This window comes from Periplaneta americana, chromosome 11 (genome assembly GCF_040183065.1).
Source record: "Periplaneta americana isolate PAMFEO1 chromosome 11, P.americana_PAMFEO1_priV1, whole genome shotgun sequence".
In the NCBI taxonomy this organism is placed as follows: domain Eukaryota; kingdom Metazoa; phylum Arthropoda; class Insecta; order Blattodea; family Blattidae; genus Periplaneta; species Periplaneta americana.
Window position 1 is genome coordinate 145,844,060 of NC_091127.1, and position 19,532 is coordinate 145,863,591.

Below are 19,532 nucleotides of genomic sequence, written 5' to 3' on the forward strand. Positions count from 1 at the left end.
CAGTCGGTCAAAATGTACGTAACTCTTCACTGTAATGCACATATTCAAGGATGATGTATCTTACATTAAATTTTAAGAGGTAATATATCTCACTATAAAATAATTGTATATTTACATGTTTAGACATTTCCTACTTCAATTATCATTCATTATATTTCTTGAATGCATGATACAGGTTTTATTGTAACCGCAGTATACTGCTCAATGTTTACATCAGAGACACGCCCTCTTCTCATACAGTCTATACTGCATGCACAGTAAACCTTGCGAATCTCGTGGCAATTCCACGAAGTCTAGTTATAATTAATGAGAATCAGTGAGAAGAATGACAAGTTTGTTATAACTTACAGTGAATGTGAGATTGAGTGTGTCAGAATGAACGTGGAAGTGTGTGGAAGTGAAAGTGGGAGTATGAAAGTTTAAATGTACAATAGTGAACGTGAGATTGAGTGTGAGAAAATCAGAGTGAACGCGTGTGAGAGTGAAAGTGTGTTATAGTGAATGTGATATAGAGAATGAAAGTGAGAGTATGGGAGTGGAAGTGATAATAAAATATGTCAGATTGAGTTATGAGAATGAGATTGGAAGTGTGTGGTAATGAGAATGAAGGTGAGAGTGACTTAGAATTTTAAAAAGGAGACAGGAAGCATTTGATAGGAGAGTTAGAGTGAAAATATGAAATGAGGTGAGAGTGAAAACGTGAGAAAGTAAAATTTTTTGTACTAAAGAGAGTAAGGATGAACGAGACTGTGAGAAAGTGAAATGGGAAATTAATAAGAGTGAGAATATGAGAAATTGAAATAAAAACCGTGTGATAGTGAGTGTGGCAGTGTGGTAAACAGGCTAGGTACCAGAGTGCTGCATTGGAGTTAAATCGCTCGCTTGAACTCGGTCGAGTGTCGCACCCTCGAGTCAGTTACGATCGGTCGTGATACGCTCGTAATAAATAGAAGCACAGTACAAGGTCATCTCACCGACATGTTTTATCTTGTATGGAAGGCGACAGATAAGATACACATATATTTTGCTTACACGGTAAAAATAAGACTTTACTTTCTGTGTTTATGGAACAGTCAATGGAACGTACCAAAACAGGAACATGAAGTTATAAAATAATATGAAAAACTTCGATATACAGTTATTATTGCTAAGTAATAATTATTCAATATTAGATTTACCACATATATAATATGATAGGTCCATACGTAGTGTTTCGCCTATATACTGCGACAATGTAGAAACGTTTTACAAAATATTATTGATATAGCAGTAGATTAATAACAATATTAGTACAGAGATAACGTCACAGAAAATATAATAAAACGAATAATCATGCTGCACAACTGTCACAGACGCAAAGATTGATACACTAATTATTATAGATTATTATTATTATTATTATTATTATTATTATTATTATTATTACTAGAAAACTTGATACAGTTCTTGCATTATCGTGATTGTGTTCTCCGTTTATAATAATTACATTTACATCCAATAACATCTATCAAAAGTGGCAAAAACAAAATCACTCCTGTGTGGAAAAAAAAAAATACATTTACCTACAACATTTATATGTATTACATTTTAAAGCAAATTTTGTAGTTGTACTATGGAGAGGTTAGTTAAACACTGCAAAGTTTTGAAATGATAAACATTTATGATGTTACTACACAGTTCATCACTGTAACAAGAACGAATGTCTAACGCTCGGCTAATACCGTTCGAGGGTTTATCGCTCGTGACAATTTTACCCATCATGCATGTGCGCTACCTATCGGATTATGCTATGAACTACTTGGCGCTCGAGCGAAAACGTCCGATGCAGACCTCTGTTAGGTACCAATCGACCGAACAGTCTTCGTCTTGCACGTCTCCACTGCGTAAAGTTTAGGCATTCCTTTCAGCAAGGTAACCAGTCAAACTACCAGGTAGCCCTCTTTTGTACGAACTCATAGTTGGATCTGCCTGAAACTTTTGTGACACTGAAAAAAATACCAACGAGAAATACAAATCCTAATTCTGGATAAAATAAATACTTTCTCCTTAAAATAGGAGTCTAGGGACATTCTGAGCAGTTCATTTCATTTATCTCATCTTATGCAAGGAACAATCGATTCAATCGACTTCCTATTTACCGTTATTTTGTGTTCAAAATAAACAATATCTTCAATGAAATCGCTGTACACGACCTGCTGACAGATAAACATGCAGACACAGTCATGCCCAAAACAATTTTTCCGGCATCAGGCAAACTTTGTCTACTTAGTTATTTAACGATGCTCTATCAATTACTGAATTATTTACCGTCGATGGAATTGTTGATAGCGAGATGAGGCAGAGGTTTCGCTATAGATTACCTGACATTCGCCTTACGATTGAGAAAAAGCTCGGAAAAAACTCAACCAGATACTCGAACGGGAATCGAACCCGTGCCCAAACGCAACTTCGAATCAACAGTCAAACCGCCTGAGCTACTCCGGTGCTCCCAGGGATACTGAAAACATGTGTTAAAATCTATTCTTTGTAGAGCTATAATGTTTTTTATAATTAGAAATTGGTATTAAATTATTCTCATAGAATACGGTACGGTGAAAATTTATTTCGAAGAAAGGGAATCTACGTAGCAAACGCAGAAATTTCATTTCAATCCATTCAAATTTTCTTTCCTCAACTCAGATTTTTCTTGAGTCTTCACAATTGTAGCTGATAACACGGGCCTTTATGAATTCATAAAATTTTAATCGAGTGTTTCTCTAAGTCTTGAACCTTAGTAGCAGTGTGGTAGATCGCAGTGAACTCGATTCATGGGAAATCGCTGCAAGTCCTATTATGAAACCGGAAGTAGTACTTTGGGTTTCCGTAGTGGAATCAACTTGAGAAGACAAACTGTTTCAAATAAATTCCCGTGTTGCTTCTATTCACCTGCCTCGTGCCAGCAATGGCGTTGAGTAACAGCTGACCTGGAAACTCCAAGGACTCTCGCGTTCCCACGTCGCCGGTTGCTGAGGTCGCCGCTGCTCTTCTGTTATTACAGGTGTGCGGCCCTGTTACAACGATGGGACCGCCTCGAGGTAGAAGCTTATCTCATATTTTGGCGATCAGAAGAATTCTCTTCTTGGATTCGAGAAACTCTATCGGTCGCTACATAGTTTGAGGACTTTACTGTTGTTGGATTGTAACGCAATAGCGGATGATTACCTCTGATTGAGGTTCTGGCTGGTACATCTATTATCAGGCAGTACATCTCAATTGGCGATATGTCAGAGGAATTGCTGCACAGATCTCAAGTCTGATTACTGAACTATATTACTAGTCAGCATGTATGCAATGGAGAGGGAACGGAGCTGGTCACTCTAGACCTTTATCACCTGGCTTAGTTGCCTCATAAGTGATGCCTTATTGGTGGTGAGGTTCCAACCAGTCTTCGGACTGTTGACTAAACATAAAGTGAACTGATAACATCAGTTGATTTTGAATTCTGCTTCCTTCTTCACAGTGCTGTAGTTGGGCCGCTACGGGCCGGTACGCCGTACCGTTTAAAATAAAAACTCGCTGTTACCGTACCGGAAAATAATATAGACTCGAAAATATATTAATTATGTTTAAATTCATTCATTCATTTATTTTATTCCATAGTTCTTATATGAGCAATGAAGCTTTAAGATGTGGAACAAGTCAAAATTTTACAATATTACAATTATAATTTTTACAGTTTTACAATGTAGTAATTTTCTACAATTTTTACAATATTACGCAATTTTTTTACAATATTTTGGCGAGATGTAGTGAGATGAGGTGAGATCCGAGGATTCGCCAAAATATTACCCGGCATTTGCCTTTTGGTTGGAGAAAACCTCGGAAAAACTCAACCAGGTAATCAAATCAAAGGGGTTGATGCCGAGGACTTGCCATAGACCATCCGGCTTCAGTCCCACGGCTGGGAAAACCTCGGAAGAAACCATTCAATGAGACCAAAGGGGGATCGAACCCAAGCCCGAACGCAGCTCCGGATCAGCAGCCCAGCGAGTCTGCCGACTGAGCTACATCGATGGCTCTACTAAAAATATACAATATATAGCCAATCAGATTATTAAATTTACAAACGATCATTCATCAGTTGAGCTGTAAGTATAATACAAAACAAGTAAGTTAATTAAATTTAAGGCATAAAGAATTCAATCAGTTGTGATATACAGATTAAGGGCCGAATTGATAGTCAACACTTATTGTAAGGAAACCCTTAAGCAGTTGCTTATAATCATTTCCAATTCATAAATCCCACTGAAGTGAACACTTATTCAAATAAGGTAGCTTGTCAGCTTACTCAAGTGTTTCCTCATATGCATTGTAATCAGCTGATTCATTATGCAATGGATGATTATGATTTTGATGAATTTATTTAGTTCTATAATGAAAATGAATATGTGTTTCGGCAAAACAAAAGATAGGCCTATATTAGAGATATGGAAAGCCTTTTAGAGATGTACAATGACCAACAATTTAAGAGGAGATACCGTTTCGACAAGAACACTGTTGTGTATATTTTGATGTCTCTCATTGAAATAAATTTACAATACAACAATGAGGCTTACCAAGTTCACCACTGCACAAAATACTGGTGGCTTTGAGATTTTATGCTACAGCATCATTCCAGGTAGGTTTAAGTGGTATTTATTTTTTTCTCTCGAAAAGTATTCAGGCCCTAACGAAGTGTTAGGGTCTATTTGCATTTTAGTTTGTATTCTACCCAAGGAATAAGCTGTTAAAATGTGTGTAATCATACCACTTCCAACCAGTGGACTAAGACAAGGGGATGCACTGGCGTGCATGCTGTTCAACATTGCACTGGAAAAGATTATAAGAGATTCAGAAATACAAACAACGAATACGATTTATTATAAATCAGTACAACTCCTAGCCTATGCAGATGACATCGACATTGCTAGAACAAGAACAGCACTGGAAGATGCATTTAACTCTCTACTGGACGCAGCAAAGAGGATGGGACTACAAGTAAATGAAAAGAAGACTAAGTACATGATATCTAACCCAAATAGAGCTTGTGGTGCAGATGATTTCTTGGAGATTGGAAACTATAAATTTGATCGAGTAACTAATTTTAGTTATTTGGGCTCTATAGTTAGTCAAGATAATGATATGAGTCTTGAAATTGGTAAAAGGATCTTCCTCGCTAATAGATGCTACTATGGTCTCGTGAGACATATTAGATCTAAAATATTAACCCCCCAAAGCAAAATTAGAATATATAAAACCTTGATAAGACCAGTCCTCACTTATGCCTCAGGAGCCTGGACATTGACTAAAAAGGATATACATAGATTAAACATTTTTGAACGTAAGGTTTAAAGGTCGATCTTTGGGCCAGTCAATGTAGATAACGAATGGAGAGCCCGGTATAATCATGAATTATATGAACTATTCAGTGAACCCAATATAACATCTTTTATAAAAATGGGACGCCTGAGGTGGGCTGGTCATATAATGAGATTAGAGGACTCGAGACCAGCTATCAGAGTCCTCCGATATGAACCAGGGGGAAGTAGACGAAGAGGAAGACCAAAGGTCAGATGGGAGGATGGCATCAGGGAGGATGCCAGAACTATTAGAGTTAAAAACTGGATGAGTGTTGCTAGAAATAGGGATGAATGGCGGAAACTCCTAAGGACAGCCAGGACCCATGATGGGTTGTCGAGCTAAGGATGATGATGAATCATACCACTTCCACTGTGTTTATCATAAAAATAACTGAAAAATAAATTTAAATGATTTACTTACAGGAATATTTCCGGATTTTGGATTAAATTCAACTGTAATTTTGTCCCATGTCAAGTTGTTCTTTTGGAGAGAACAATTATCAGATTTTTTACTTTCGACGATATCTCTATATTTCATAACTATTTCTCTTAGCTCACTTCTTTCTTCTTCTGCTGCAAAATGCTTTCTCGACATTTTGTAGAGTTTTTAGCTCTCTAATATTTACTTCTATAATTGTGTGCGATAATAATGCCGATTTAACCATTTGAACGTGCTGGAAAACAATTGAATGTACGAAAGTGCTCACGTCTAGCCATTTTGCCATATTTCTTTCGATGTCAAGGGAATGTTCACTGCAAATGAAAGAGTAGCGTCTCTGCAATACGATCTAAAACAAGTGCTAAGGAAATGGTCATTACTTAAGTGTTTCCTTATTTTATAAGTGACGACTATGGATTCGACCCATAGTCTTTAATATGCTTTGAAATGAAGGATATTAGTTACTTGAAGAACGTTTTGATTTTGATAGCCTATCTGGCATAAAAGTAGCGGCTAGCATCTCACATCCTTTGCTTAAACACTTTCATTCGTTATTTTATCGAAAACCATGCCTGGCACTTCAGAAGTAATTGTGATTTGTTAATTTCAACTTGTATACCGCAGTGGTATTTCTATATGTAATTGACATTAACTTTATGGGATGGTGCTTCGAGAAATCTGCTACACTGAATCGCTAATTTCAAAACTTGCGTAGACGGTTTCACACAACACTAATTTTATGATGTGGCGCCTTACGAATCCTGCTGCACTGACTCTCTAATTTTAAAGCTCGGTCAGGTGTAATGCTAGCAGTTTGCTAGATGAGGGAAATATTGTTACTTTTCGTGCGTTCATGAATCTTGAGTCCAGTTACATATTGCAGATTCCATTCCAATTTCAACTGAAGAATGTAATGAGCATTATTGTAATGAACGATATCTTCACTAAAAAATGAATTCTCTTCCAGTAAAAGATGTTTTTAGGTTTTTGTTCCTAAAAAGTGTTGGGTCATAAGTGTCAGCGTTTAATTTCTTGCCTTATATGCAAATTGTGGCTGCGATCTGAAAGGAGATCTGCAGAGGAGATTGCAGGTTGAAAGGTAACCTTGGAAAAGAAGATCAGTACGAGTTCATATAGTCTAGTCTGATCAAGGAGATTTCAACAGTACCCCCTAAAATTTATTTCCAACTACAGCACTCAAGTAGATGACTATAGGTCGGTTAAGATAAGATTACATGGGAAAGAAATGTCAATATTAATCGTTGTACTTCCCGTTACTGTATTCGTCGGGCAGTGATCTACGAGCTCCTGTACGTGTATTTCCCTCCAAAAATTATGTAGGCCTAAATATATTAAAAGTGACATCGCGGGCCCGGGTTCGAATCCTGGTTGGGACAAGTTACCTGGTTAGGATTTTTTCCGGAGTTTTCTGAAGCAGAATTGCTGGGTAACTTTTGGCGTTGGACCTCGGACTCATTTCGCCATCATTAATTCAAATATCATCATTCATACCGCACCCCGGGTTAAATTCACGTTGCAGAGCGTTGTATTTGTACAAGAGCACGACCATTCGGCTACCCAATCATTCAAAGAATAGGAGTGGTAAGCACAATAAGCCTCAGGCTGCAGTGTAAGCCTTCGGGTCCTTCCTCCGTACAACAGAAAAAACTCTTATTGGTAATTAAAAGTCTGTCGCCAAATAAATATTGGTGTGTGTCACAGATACAGTGTTGAATTCAGTTATTCACCTGATGGGGGCACGTATGGTAAGAGGAGAGAGTAATAAATTTAAATGGCATACAATAATGGAACTGCAACACATTTATTGTACAACATTTTTTGCATGAACATATTTTTAAATTGCAAATAATATATTTTACATTGAAAATGTAGAGCAATATTATTCCAAATGCTGCACAAAACTACACTGCAATGGTAACTAAGTAACAAGTGCACCGTAATGGGTCTATTTCAGTATAGTTTTATGTTATGAAGAATGGTTTCCCTAGCAACAAGTTTCTTTGTGAGATTTCAAGCTTTCAATGCACAACAACAATAGTAGCAAATACAACAAAAAAACAATATCGTGCAAAAAATATTTTACAATTGTGCCAGGAAAATTCATGTCGCACCAGACTAATTTAAATGTAACATTGTAAAGTAAAACAACAATGAATACAGCGCAGCTACAGACTCGTAGGCTACGCGCTTACCACTTGAGCTACGACGGTGACTGTTGAAATGTTAACATCTACATGTATGTACATATATATATTATATATCTTACGTAATTATAGTTAATGCCATGATGTTACCATTTTTATATAATTGAACTGGTAATAAAAATTATGGGAAAACGGCTAAACGGATTTTAATGAATGACCCGTCATTTTGAAGCTTGGCATCCAAGGATTTTCAGAAAAATAGTAACTTTCAGTGAAGCGGTAGATTTCCTACATAATTTTCCTATTTTTCAAAATCAATCTTTCGTCAGTTTTGAGAACTAATTGCATTTCAGAATAAAACAAAACACACACTACAATAAACCACTAACGTCTGTATCGATAGAGATGGTAGTGCAATAAACAATAGGCTATTACACGAAGGCCATGACTTGCAGTATTGCTGACATTATTTACAGCTCAATTCAATTGGTTATTAAAAAACTTCAGACTTACTAAAAATAATTTATAGGTCTTATTCTGCGGTGTGTAATTTTCTGAGTACAGCTGTGTATTGGATATTAAAATCTACAAAACGTGAGGTGGTTTGATGACATTATTACCATTAGAAATTAAATATTATTATAGTTAATGCCATGATGTTACCATTTTTATTAATAATTATACATATTAATGCTATATTAATGATATGAAAGCGAAACGTTTTGGAGTAGCTGTAAGTAGATGTAGAGAATGTCTTAAATTAGATCTTCATTTCTATAATTTACTGAGTGGCGTCTATATATAGTTTTGTAGTTATATATATATATAAAACTACAAAACTTACGTAAGATAATAATATTGTTACGAAAATTCAAATATTTTTATAGTTATTAATCAAGTGGGGTTGGGTCTTTTCCATATAGTTAATGGCGATGTGGTGTAGATATTTATATGCATCATTCTCTTCAGTATTGGCTCGAGAGAGCGCAAAACTTACAGGAAAGACCAAAACGTATTACTTACTAATAAATAATTTTGTAGTTTCCCGATCATTTTAGCAAGATCTCTTAGTAAGATAAAATGATTTTACCCTATACATTTCAAGCTCTACATGCAGCAGCTATACCAAGATACTATGTCTATTGTTCGAAAACATAGCAAACCTGACATTTTTTTTTTAACTTTCGACTACAATCCACAATGAACTGAAATACTTATTGCTTTACTCCCGTATGAAAAACCCACTGATCATCCTGACATTGTTACTACTTGCGTTTTCGCGCTGAAACTCAAAAACTGAAGGTAGATATTTTCAAGAAAAAGTATTTGGCATAAAAAAACATTCAGATTTAGATTTAGGTTTAGATTTTATTTAATAATAACATATACATAAAAACGTTACATTACAATACCCGAAAGAGCAAAGCTCGTGTTCGGGGACAGTTCCGTTACATAGATACACATACTTTGTAGACAAGATACTTAAGAAAAAAGCTCACATAAGATGATAATAAAATTAGTAAATAATAATACTAGTAATAGCTGAGTGAAAAAAGAGACGATGTTGAGATTGTTGGATTAATATTAAATTATTATTAATAGTATAATTAGTGCAGGTCATGTTGATATAGTAACCAAGATAAAATAGAAAAAAATATACTTAGGATAGAAATAAACTTGTTTTACAATACATGGTACATAATATAAATACAGGGAAGTCTGTCATATAAATTTTTTAATTCTGGATCTGAAAATTTCATTCCTTAAAGTAGTCAATTCTGGATTAAATTTTATTATCGAATTATATAGACGTGGACCATAATTTATACTGTGTAGTAAAGCAGCAGATGTGAAACATTTAGGTTCAACTAATTTAAGAATTTCATTTCGTCTTGTATTATGATCATGTGGCTGAGCTACAAATTTCATTCTATTTTTATGATAGAATTTCATTAAAGAGTATTTATAAATTTGGTCAATTCTAAAAACATTCAATTCGGAATGGATCAAATTTGTTGGATAATCCAGTCGCCTTTTCAAACAAATTTTGATTCTACGTTTTTGCAACATAATTAGAGGAAGAAGAGCAGTTTTTGTAATGCCTCCCCATCCAGTTATACCATATTGGATAACAGATTCAACTATAGCCAAATAAACCAAACGTAATACATGAGTAGGCAAGTAATGGCGAAGGTTTACAAATTTGTAAATTGTTTTACGTATCCTGTTACATAAAAAGGTGATTTATCCTGATGGATGGACGGACGGACGGACGGACAGACAGACAGATAGACAGACAGACGGACGGACGGACGGACGGACCGATAGATAGATAGATAGATAGATAGATAGATAGATAGATAGATAGATAGATAGATAGATAGATAGATAGATAGATAGATAGATAGATAGATAGATAGATAGATAGATAGATAGATAGATAGATAGGCAGGCAGGCAGGCAGGCAGGCAGGCAGGCAGACAGACAGATAGGCAGACAGACAGACAGATAGGCAGGCAGGCAGGCAGACAGACAGATAGATAGGCAGACAGACAGACAGACAGGCAGGCAGGCAGGCAGGCAGGCAGACAGGCAGGCAGGCAGACAGGCAGACAGACAGACAGACAGATAGGCAGACAGACAGACAGACAGGCAGGCAGGCAGGCAGGCAGGCAGACAGACAGACAGACAGACAGACAGACAGGCAGGCAGGCAGGCAGACAGACAGATAGACAGGCAGACAGACAGATAGATAGGCAGACAGACAGACAGACAGGCAGGCAGGCAGACAGACAGGCAGACAGGCAGACATACAGACAGACAGACAGGCAGGCAGGCAGGCAGACAGACAGACAGACAGATAGATAGGCAGACAGACAGACAGACAGGCAGGCAGACAGACAGGCAGACAGGCAGACAGACAGACAGACAGACAGACAGGCAGGCAGGCAGGCAGACAGATAGGCAGACAGACAGGCAGGCAGGCAGGCAGGCAGGCAGACAGACAGACAGACAGGCAGGCAGGCAGGCAGGCAGGCAGACAGACAGACAGACAGACAGACAGATAGGCAGGCAGGCAGGCAGGCAGACAGACAGACAGACAGACAGACAGACAGACAGGTAGATAGATAGATAGATAGATAGATAGATAGATAGATAGATAGATAGATAGATAGATAGATAGATAGATAGATAGATAGATAGATAGATAGATAGATAGATAGATAGATAGATAGATAGATAGATAGATAGATGAATGTAATTTCATTAAGCGATTTACAGCCATAGACAACGTCAGATATATAGATGTATATATATATATATATATATATATATATATATATATAATACCTGGCTACTACAATATGAATAAATGTAAGAATAAAAAAAATAAATATACAATCACCAGATTATCACAAAAACAGGTTAAAAGTTTTAAAAGAAATAGTATAAAATCAGGTTAAAATGTACAGATTTGTCAATTACATGAGCTTATGACAAATAGTATCTACAACGTAATATTGCTAAAATCATTGACACTGTAGATTGGATTTGCCATCATTGTCCTTCTCACCATCCTTCTGAAAGTAAAATATGACGTGTTTCTTATATGCAATGGTAAAGAGTTATAAAGTTTATAAGATATGGAAATAAAACTATTGCTTGTAGTACTATATTTGTACTTGGTGAAATATATGTCAAGTCTGGAACGGGTAGAATAATTATGAATGGATGAACAAGTTCATAAAAAGGTGATTTAAAGGGAGGTATGATTCATTATTATGGAACCAAATAACTTTCAAAATGTCTGGTATTCTTTGTTGAAAATAAATATGCAAAATTTTTATTACAACGTCTAATGAACTTAGTTTGCAGCATTTGCTGCACAAGCCACTAATAACATAAAAATACAGGTGCTTATTGAACACTTCAGGGTATGGTGCTAGAGGCACAGAGGCAGCATCCTCTGGGACTGGAGTTCATCAACGCCGCCATCCCTCACATGTTCGGCAACACGTCGTCCGTGTTCGTTACAGCACCGGCCCGCGATCTGCTTTTCGACGGCTTCGAGTTTAACTGCACTGAAGTCAACTTCGCCACGACGGCCGTCTGCTCGGAGATCAAGAAGCACGCTCACCACTTCCACCGTGTCAGCGAGGACATCTTCAAGTTCTCCATTTTCGGATCGGTAGGTCGCAACCAGTGTTGCCAATTCAGCGGTTTTCCCGCTAAATCTAGCTTTTTTGGATAACCGTCTCGCGGGTAAAATTATATTATCCCGCTTAGCAGGAATACTAGCGGTTTTTAATCTTTAAAGTTTCTGAAATGAAATTCATATTAGCATTATTGGCGGCTTCCATAATTACATTTATTTCGTTCAATGTGTGTTGTGTGAAATAATGGATGTGTTAATGTAGTGATAATTCCACATATAGGCTATGTTACCGTTAAAACCCTAAATCCGTCAAATCCAGTTTCTGCTAGTAAAAACTAGTTTATGCAAATATAGATAGAAAGCGAGTTTTCTAGATCAATGATAGGTTAGGTTTGGTTTGTTACGGTTTTTGTTTGGTAAAAGCCTAAAAAAAAAAAAAAAAAAAAAACCAAACAAACCATTGATTCTAGATCTTACGAAAATTCGTTTTGTATATATCTACATTTTAAAACTAGTTTTTACTATAGTCCCGTCGCTCTAATTTCCGGCAGCCAATCGCGTTGCTGGTCGGGTACATTTAAACGTGTGCGTCTTGTGATTCGCTGATTCATTCATTAAGGCACGATAAATACATAATATAATCGCGCGCCATTTTAGCTCTTTCGTTGGCGTTCGCAGAAAGCACACGAAGACGTTATTTGCTGCTCAGTTATTTGCTGAATTACATTGCGTTTGATTTATTATCATAGGAGCTACGACATGATAATGTTTAACGGTGTGGCAAATAGATTCCTCGTATGGTAGCTCGGCAACGTAAGAACAAAAATGGCGAACGATACTACCTACCTAGACTTTACAGAGCCTTCACTTTCTAAGATGTAAGCAAAGAGGCGGAGTCACGCTGGAAATAACAGCGTCGGGACTTTAGTTGAAACTGGTTTTGTCAGATTTCGGGTTTTAATGGTAACATATATAGTGCAATAAGAATTGAAATATGTTGAGGCTGTGATAAAAGTGTTCAAAATTGCTTTATAGCGCCACATTGGCAATGATAAAAGTATGCAATATTAGTTACATTGGCGGGCGAATGTCCTTACGTTGACGGGTGGATTTACCAATATTATTATTATTATTATTATTATTATTATTATTATTATTATTATTATAGGTAGGTAGGTAGGTAGGTAGGTAGGTAGATAGATAGATAGATAGATAGATAGATAGATAGATAGATAGATAGATAGATAGATAGATAGATAGATAGATAGATAGATAGATAGATAGATAGATAGATAGATAGATAGATAGATAGATAGATAGATAGATAGATAGATAGATAGATAGATAGATAGATAGATAGATAGATAGATAGATAGATAGATAGATAGATAGATAGATAGATAGATAGATAGATAGATAGATAGATAGATAGATAGATAGATTTATTCGTTCCATAATATTCTTACATTTGCTTTATAGCATAGAATAAGGAACATGTCCAATTCTTACGTTTAACAGTAAAATGCAATACATATCAAATGCAAATAATATTATTATATAATAAGTACACATTAAAATCTAGAGATATTCGTTAGAAAATCGCTGGTTTTCGAAAGCCATCTAGCGGGATTATATGAATAAGTGTTGGCAACACTGGTCGCAACATTGAGCATACCGAGCAGCGCTGCTTTGGAGCCTGCAAACAGCCATACTGACGGACAAGTCTGATTTCAGAAAAATGGAACGGTCCGCGATAGGCTGCGGGTGAAGCGCGGCATCGAGAACATCAAGGAACTAGGCCGACTCGTGGAGTTCAGGGACCAGCCCGAGCAGACCGTGTGGAGCGGGAAGCCGTGCAATACTCTCAATGGCACGGACTCCACCATCTTCCCGCCCTTCCTCACCAAGAAGGACAATATCACGGGATTCCTGGCAGACCTTTGCAGGTACAGTTGCTCCTACTGTATAGAGCAGTGATTGCCAATAGGGCTGGGGACTCAGCGGTTCGGTTCGGAGCAGTTCAAAGAGTTTGTAATACTTACTAGAGACACATACCCGTGAGTGGCAGGCAAGGAAAATGTCACAAATTGAATCGGCTAGCATCCGCCATTAAAGGGAGTGTTTGCGGCGCGAAATTCGGAAACAGTACCACAATACATTGATGTAGCCTGGTGATAGACACTGTTTTAAACATCTTTTACCAAGGATGGGTCGTGATGAAATAAATATGAATGGCAGAGAAGCGCTGTATTTATTAAACTATTATATGATTCATCTTTGGCGATATTATAAAAAAATAATTTCAATCACCCATAAGTAATACTCGGTATAAATAAGTGAAATATTGAATAATGACAATACCAACATGAATTTTCAGTATTGCCAGTATTTTTAGGGCCATAATAATAGATATCTACTGTAATATTTAAAATAATTTATATTTTAGTCCTTTCATGCAAAGGAAGAGGAAGATATATGGTGCTTAGAAAATGTTTAGTGGTGAAATATGAGATCATCAAAATTCTGGAAACCTGATTTAAAACATAAAAAGAATAATTTTTTATCATTAAACAATTTATTAATTGTATAGCTGTCAGTACAGGCTTTTTAATGCAGTAGTAGTAATAGGCCCAGTAGTACTGATATAATAGAGGTCTAGTAGTAGTGGTAATAATAGGCCTAGTATTGGTGATATTAGTAGGCCTATTAGTAGTGGTAAGAGTAGGCCTAGTATTGGTGGTATTAGTAGGCCTAGTATTGGTGATATTAATAGGCCTAGTAGTGGTAATAGTAGGCCTAGTATTGGTGATATTAGTAGGCCTATTAGTAGTGGTAAGAGTGAGTCTAGTATTGATGGTATTAGGAGGCCTAGTATTAGTGATATTAGTAGGCCTAGTAGTAGTGGTATTAGTAGGTCTAATATTTGGTATTAGTAGGCCTAGTAGTAGTGATGGCACGGCAACTTGTGATGGTGGTAATAAATTTGTGGCCATCAGCTATATTTTAACGAATAAGCTAGAAGTACCAAACGGATATTACATGATTTACCGTAATTTATTCTGAAATAAAACAGTTTTATACAGATACTGTCTGAGGATTTTATTATGCACTTTGCTATTATAATCTGTAATACGATGGCACCTAACCCTTACATACATTGTTGAAATCAACCGTATAAACCTGATTAATATGCTTCTGGAAAAAAAGTTATTCAAGAAATGTTCCGACATTCTGTAAACACACTGAAAGGAGGAACTGCATTTAGAATATTTTTCCAAATATTAAGAGATGCATGTTTTCCTGGGCATCCTACAATAGTAAGCTATGTTAGAACAATCATTTGCGGCGCAGTATTTCACCATTTTCATATTATTTCCCTTCAGGTGTACTTATATTTATTCGTACTCCTCAAATAAGCATGAACTGCTCGCACTCCCGGCGAAGCATCAACTCCCTTTAATGGCGGCCGAACATCGGTTCAAATTTGTACGCTACACTAGCGCCATTGGTGTCTCTAGTTATATATTACAAACTCTTTGGAGCAGTTACAATGACGTCATTACTCGGTTGAACCAAGTACAGTACAGAGTACAAATTTGTGGCGGCAGATTTAAAATGTAGATAGATTGAGTCGATTTTAGAACGTACCTTGAAAGTGAAACCAAGCTTGTTTCAAAAGCGTTGTAGTAAAGCGCTTTCGCTTTGCCGATTGACGAGAAAAAAGTGCTTCTCTTCATTGCAAAATGGCGGTTGCAAATTTCATTTGCGTGATTACAACTATTTGCGGAGTTATTTTGTATGAAAGGCCTATTTAACTTTCAGTGTTGTTATATATGACAGACGAAATAAAATTGATAAAACAATTGAATCCTATAGATTCAAAATCCCCTACATCCACTTTCATAAATTGAAGGATTTTAACAGTAACTAGTGGCAAATAGAGGGAATTTTCAACCTAACAGTGAATTTTAACAAGCCTTTTGCTTCAAATTTACTGGCTTTTTGAATTCAAACTGTACAAATCATTCGAATTCATTCTTAGCAAGCAATATGTGGGCGTAACTCAATTACTAACAAAATGGTCTTTAGAGGGTTTTGAATCTAGAGGATTCAATTTATAATACTAACAGCTAATAAATTAACATGTGAGGTAAACGTTAAACGCTGCAGCTAAGTAAAAAAGAAGATAGAAAGAAACGGGCTCCATGAAGCGCTGCCTAAAACACTTAAAAATAACACACAGAATTATTTACTATTACGGAAAGTGGATAAAATAATCAATAAAACGTGGAATCTTAAACTGAAGAACATAATGCTTATTTATTTTATAACATTACTAGCCTTCAATACAACCATGTTCTCTTTGGTGAAGAGTAATATTATTGATAAATTAAAGTAATTAGGCAACATAATTCGTAGAAATAAATACAAATAAAATGACTGATGAGGTAACACAAATCCAATAAACACAAATAGAAGAAAAACAATGCACTTTTTTTTAACTTATTTTAATATTAATCAAACACTCTAATATGATGATGATGACGATGATAATAATAATAATAATAAAATAATAATAATAATAATAATTATTATTATTATTATTATTATTATTATTATTATTATGTACAGTAATATGTTCAGATTCAATGTTCATTAGGTCCACCTGACAGATCATATAATAGAATGAACTCCTCTTCAATACTAGAGACCTTTCAGCCCGCCTTGGGGATAAGGAAATAATTTGTCTTGCAGCAGATAATATTTAAATACAACAGTACCTACGTTGTTGCCTGCTACAATTAAGTAAAACACGTGAACTCTGTTTGAACGTTTGAACTGACCGGTAACGGCTACGGTTAACCGAGTAACTTCGGTGCTCCGCTGCCAAGCACATAAACCGATAGAACCGAGTAACTCAACAGTTCTACTCGCTCCGTCCCCAGCTCTAGTTGCCAAACACCACGAAATTGTGACGTAATAGAAATGCAACCCGCACACCACTATCGCAGGGAGAGGGGTGGTGTGGGTATCTCCTCAGGTAATGCAGTGAATAACAGTGCAGAGACGGACTGTGACCAAAAAACGAAAGCAATATAATATTCTTCTACTTATTACTACCGTATACACACTTTTTCCATGTTAATTTTTTATCCTCTTATTAATTATTTTTGTATTATTAATAAAATAAAATAAATTTATTTTCTTATTTTCCATAGAAAGAGCGTGCACTTTACATCAGCAGATATTTGAAATTAGAAAAACGTACCAGGCTGGTCACGAAGTTGTAAATTACACTAAATACTTAAAAAAAAAACGTTGAAGTGTTTTACTCCGATTAAGACATAGAAGCCGATATTTTAATTGTTTATTTATTAATGAAATATTCAAATTACACTCATACGTAGAAAAAAACGTGGAAGTATTTTACACCGATTAAAACATAGAAGCCAATACTTTTTATTGTTTATTTATTAATGAAATTTACAAATTACACTACATACGTCGAAATAACGTCGATATATTTTACCCCGATTAAGACATATAAGCCGATACTTTTTATTGTTCGTTTATTATTCAAGTTACAGGTGAGGGCGTGGTAGTCTTCATAACAAGAAAAATAATGACAACGTGCATTGTTCTTTTATACTTCATTTAAAATTTCACAACATATTAAGTATCTCATATTTTTGCTATCTGCACAAAATAAATACTTTTCCTTCCATGCTCCTTAAAATTAAGTTTTTACTTACCATCTGTTTTCGAAAAGACATCGAAACATATTATTATTATTATTATTATTATTATTATTATTATTATTATTATTATTATTATCAATAATTGTCTTCCCTTTTTATACTTTGTATGTCTCATTTATTTTGACCTATTGTGCACACTTTATTATTCCTTTTCCTTTATTTCTGTATGTTATATAGTATGTCTGATTTCTACTTACTCGTTGTTTACATTTTATTATTATTATCTTATTCAGTTTTGTGTGTAAAATTGTAGTGTACTTTGTAAATTTGCAGTTTTACTCCTGGTTGAGTGTTAAAGAAGGCCGTATGGCCTTAACTCTGCCAGGTTAAATAAATCATTATTATTATGATTATTATTATTATTATTATTATTATCATTATTATTATTATTATCCTACACATTTGTAACATTGCATGCGTACGTCCCCTGCTGATAAATGTCTTTACTTATATCGAAGTGATGGCTGTAAACAGAGGGTGAGGTTATGATGTCATGGTTACGCTTGAGTGGAGGCAGGGGCATGTGTCGCGACACAGCTTTTGGCGATCACTTGTATAGAGTAAGGTTGCCTAATTCCGTGACATATTTAATAAAGTTATATTTATGCCAAAATTGTAATAAAAATGTTCAAATAACACCTAAATGACGTTATTTGGACCTTTAGCTACAGTTTTTACAGCATTCAATGTCAACAGTTTCACAAGTTTGGTATATAATATATGACTCTTCATTGTTATACAGAGGTTCCTAAATCCGTGACAGGGATCCAAATTCCGTGATAGTGGTTTCCTAATTCCGTGAGTGATATCCTAATTCCGTTATACTAAAATAATACTCATTAACTGCTCAGAAAACAAACGCGTATTTGGAAAAACACATTAAAGTCATGGTATATTGTTTTAATATGGATTAAGCAGGAAATTACAACAAAAAAAAGGGCCTAAGTGACAAATTTCATAGACAATACTTGTGTAACTACAGGAATACATATTACATATTAATATATTATAAATAAAATAAACTGAAACTTAAATTCAATACAAAATTAAATTTGAATAAATTGAATTAAACACAATTAATTCTCATTATTTATATTCCTAACAACAGCAGTAATTAAGTTAAATATATGCCCTATTATTTTATTATAATTATAATTGATGTTTTCTATAACTTATTTCTATTATTATTTCTACGAACTATTTTCTTTCATAGACATTAATTTTCACAATTTAGCGGTGGCATCACTGATCGAGTGAGCCAGGAAGGAGAAATGTGAAAATAAATCCGAAAATGGGAAAGCTCCTGTAGCATTGCTATTATCTCACAATGTTCAAATAATCATACACATTGATTCAGCTGACTTTAATCTACAGTAATATATCAGTTTTATAATGTTATATTAATTCTTACTTCAAATATAAAATGTTTCTTCAGGAGCGGTCACAAGAGAAAGAAAAACTTACTGGTCAACCACCTTCCACTGAACAAAAGCTTCTGCAGTCGACTGCTTCTATTCAAAAGGCGGATAGTCAATAGAATTGAAAGGAAGACATCTCCTGCCATCTGTTAGGTATTTCAAAAACTTAAAAGTCAGAGACCACAACTCCACGGCAGTCAATTGAAATTTTGTCACG

General features: G+C 35.4%; 1 protein-coding gene across 1 annotated transcript in view; it reads left to right on the forward strand.

Annotated features, from left to right (window-relative positions):
• LOC138709426 (sensory neuron membrane protein 1-like) overlaps positions 1-19,532 on the forward strand; it is a 72,472-nt gene that overhangs the window by 43,129 nt on the left and 9,811 nt on the right. The window contains exons 5-6 of the mRNA XM_069840181.1: positions 11,917-12,171; positions 13,873-14,084. Coding sequence (XP_069696282.1) covers positions 11,917-12,171; positions 13,873-14,084 — 467 coding nt within the window. The remainder of the gene's footprint in view (positions 1-11,916; positions 12,172-13,872; positions 14,085-19,532) is intronic.